Raw genomic sequence first — 1,789 nt, forward strand, 5'->3', positions numbered from 1 at the left:
TTCTGCTTCATCTCTTGTTGCGGTGTTTGCCTGAGTTGTAACTTCATTTTCATCTACTGTGTACTTCCCTTCTGTTTCAGTTTTTCCTTCCCATTTGCACTTGTCTGTGGCTTCGCATGTAGTTTTGCTGTTTTTGTGCTGCTCGCATGCCTTTTTTCTGTCTGCAGTTGCCTTTGAATTGGCTTTCTGCTACTGTTGGGAAGACGGTGGTTGTCCAGGCTTGTGTTTGCTGTTCAAAAGGCTTTGAATTATCGTAATCCCTTGCTTTTTCAGCGCTAGAAGGTCGTTGCTCAGCTGTCTCTGTGCCGCTTCTGCTTCCTGGCCTGCTGCGATTTTGCTTGCTGCCTGACGGAGTTTCAATTCCCAGGTTATTTCCGTCGGCGTTGCTGCCGCTTTGTGCTGGCTGTGGGCTGTAAAGTCAGGGCAGGCCTCACCGGCTTTCAGGGCGCAGGTGGTTGCCCCGTGAGTTTTCCCAGGACTACTGCGGCACCGCCGCCGTTGGTAACTGTTTTGAACATTGCTTTTAGCCTGGCGATTCCTGTATATATTTCTTCAGTCGTTGGTGTGCTTCTAGCTTTTTTGGTGCAAACGGCATCGAGCGTTGCATATGCTGCTGACAGCTTGCCGCTGGTCCAGGTGCCGCGTGCTGTTGTCGTTGGCGTGCCGCACACGTCCTCAGTTTGAGTTTCGCTGGCCTTGCTGCAGATGCATGTTGCCGTCACGCACAAGGCCTAGCCTACATCTGGCAGCTTGCAGGTCGTCGCCTTGTCGGTGTTTACTGTGAATTCGCACCTCTCTGAGGGGTTTGAACTTGGAACCTTTGTCCCGTAAGCCGCTTCTGATAATGCTGCCGCGACGTCGTTTGTGAATGTCGTGAGTGTAGCTTTGTAATGGACGTTGAATGCTCTTACCTCCTCAAGCGCGTGTACTGCTAGCGCTGCCATTGCCTGTGCAGCCGCTTTTCCTTGGGCTGTTTGCCGTTTCACCGCCGTTAATTTGCTTTTGATCGCTACTGCTTCAGCTTTATTTGCCGCTATGTTGGCTTCTTGCCATTTCAGCCACTCTTCTTTGCAGCCGGGCTTGTCTGCCGCCGCTTTTCATGCTTCTGGCTCTGTTACCTTGCTGCCTTTGGTTGAGACAAATTGCTTTCGCCACTGTGGCTCTGCAAGTGACATGTTGAGCGCTAGTATGCTGTCGAGAGTTTTGCTTTGGTCCGCGAGTGTGGGAAGCTGTGATAGATCAGCGTGGGCTAGGGCTATCAGGTCACACACAGCGTCAAGTTCACTAAGGTTGACCGCCTCGCCCTCCACCCCTCTTGTATCTTCGGATACTTTTATATAGGGAAACCTCTTTGTTTTTTCGTCCGTTAGCCAATTTAGCAGCTGCGCTTTAGTGATCTCGACGGCTTCGGTGCGGGCACTTTTTGTTGTAGGTAGCGTTGACAGACTTATTGGTGTGTTTTTTTTTTCTACCGCCGCCGTTGGCAGCCGAAGTTGTCGGCGCAAGTTTGACTGCGGCTAACCTTGCTTGACCTTCGAGAAAATTGGCGTAACTTCCAAGGATCTCTGTTCCTGAGTCAGTTGCTGCTTTATAAGTGTTGTATGCTTTTTGTGCTTCCGCCTCCTTTGCTTGGACGTAAGCCGCGAAAGCGCAGTGTCTTTTTCTGTCGTCTGCTGAAGATGCTTCTGCGGCGACAAGCAGAGTTCTGAGGACCTTTCTCGCTTGAAGTGCTGTGGTCTCGGCACTGGCAGTCTTGTTGCGATAATGCGTTGCTATTTTCCCTAGCACA

General features: G+C 51.0%; 1 pseudogene across 1 annotated transcript; it reads right to left on the bottom strand.

The window, feature by feature from the left end:
- On the bottom strand, positions 1 to 1,313 carry TEOVI_000051400:pseudogene (annotated as a pseudogene). The gene is given in 2 exon segments: positions 1 to 459; positions 462 to 1,313. Coding segments are annotated over 2 exon segments (1,311 nt in total).
- Positions 1,314 to 1,789: the final 476 nt, after the last annotated feature.

This window comes from Trypanosoma equiperdum, assembly GCF_001457755.1.
Source record: "Trypanosoma equiperdum strain OVI genome assembly, contig: ctg_18, whole genome shotgun sequence".
Lineage (NCBI taxonomy): Eukaryota > Euglenozoa > Kinetoplastea > Trypanosomatida > Trypanosomatidae > Trypanosoma > Trypanosoma equiperdum.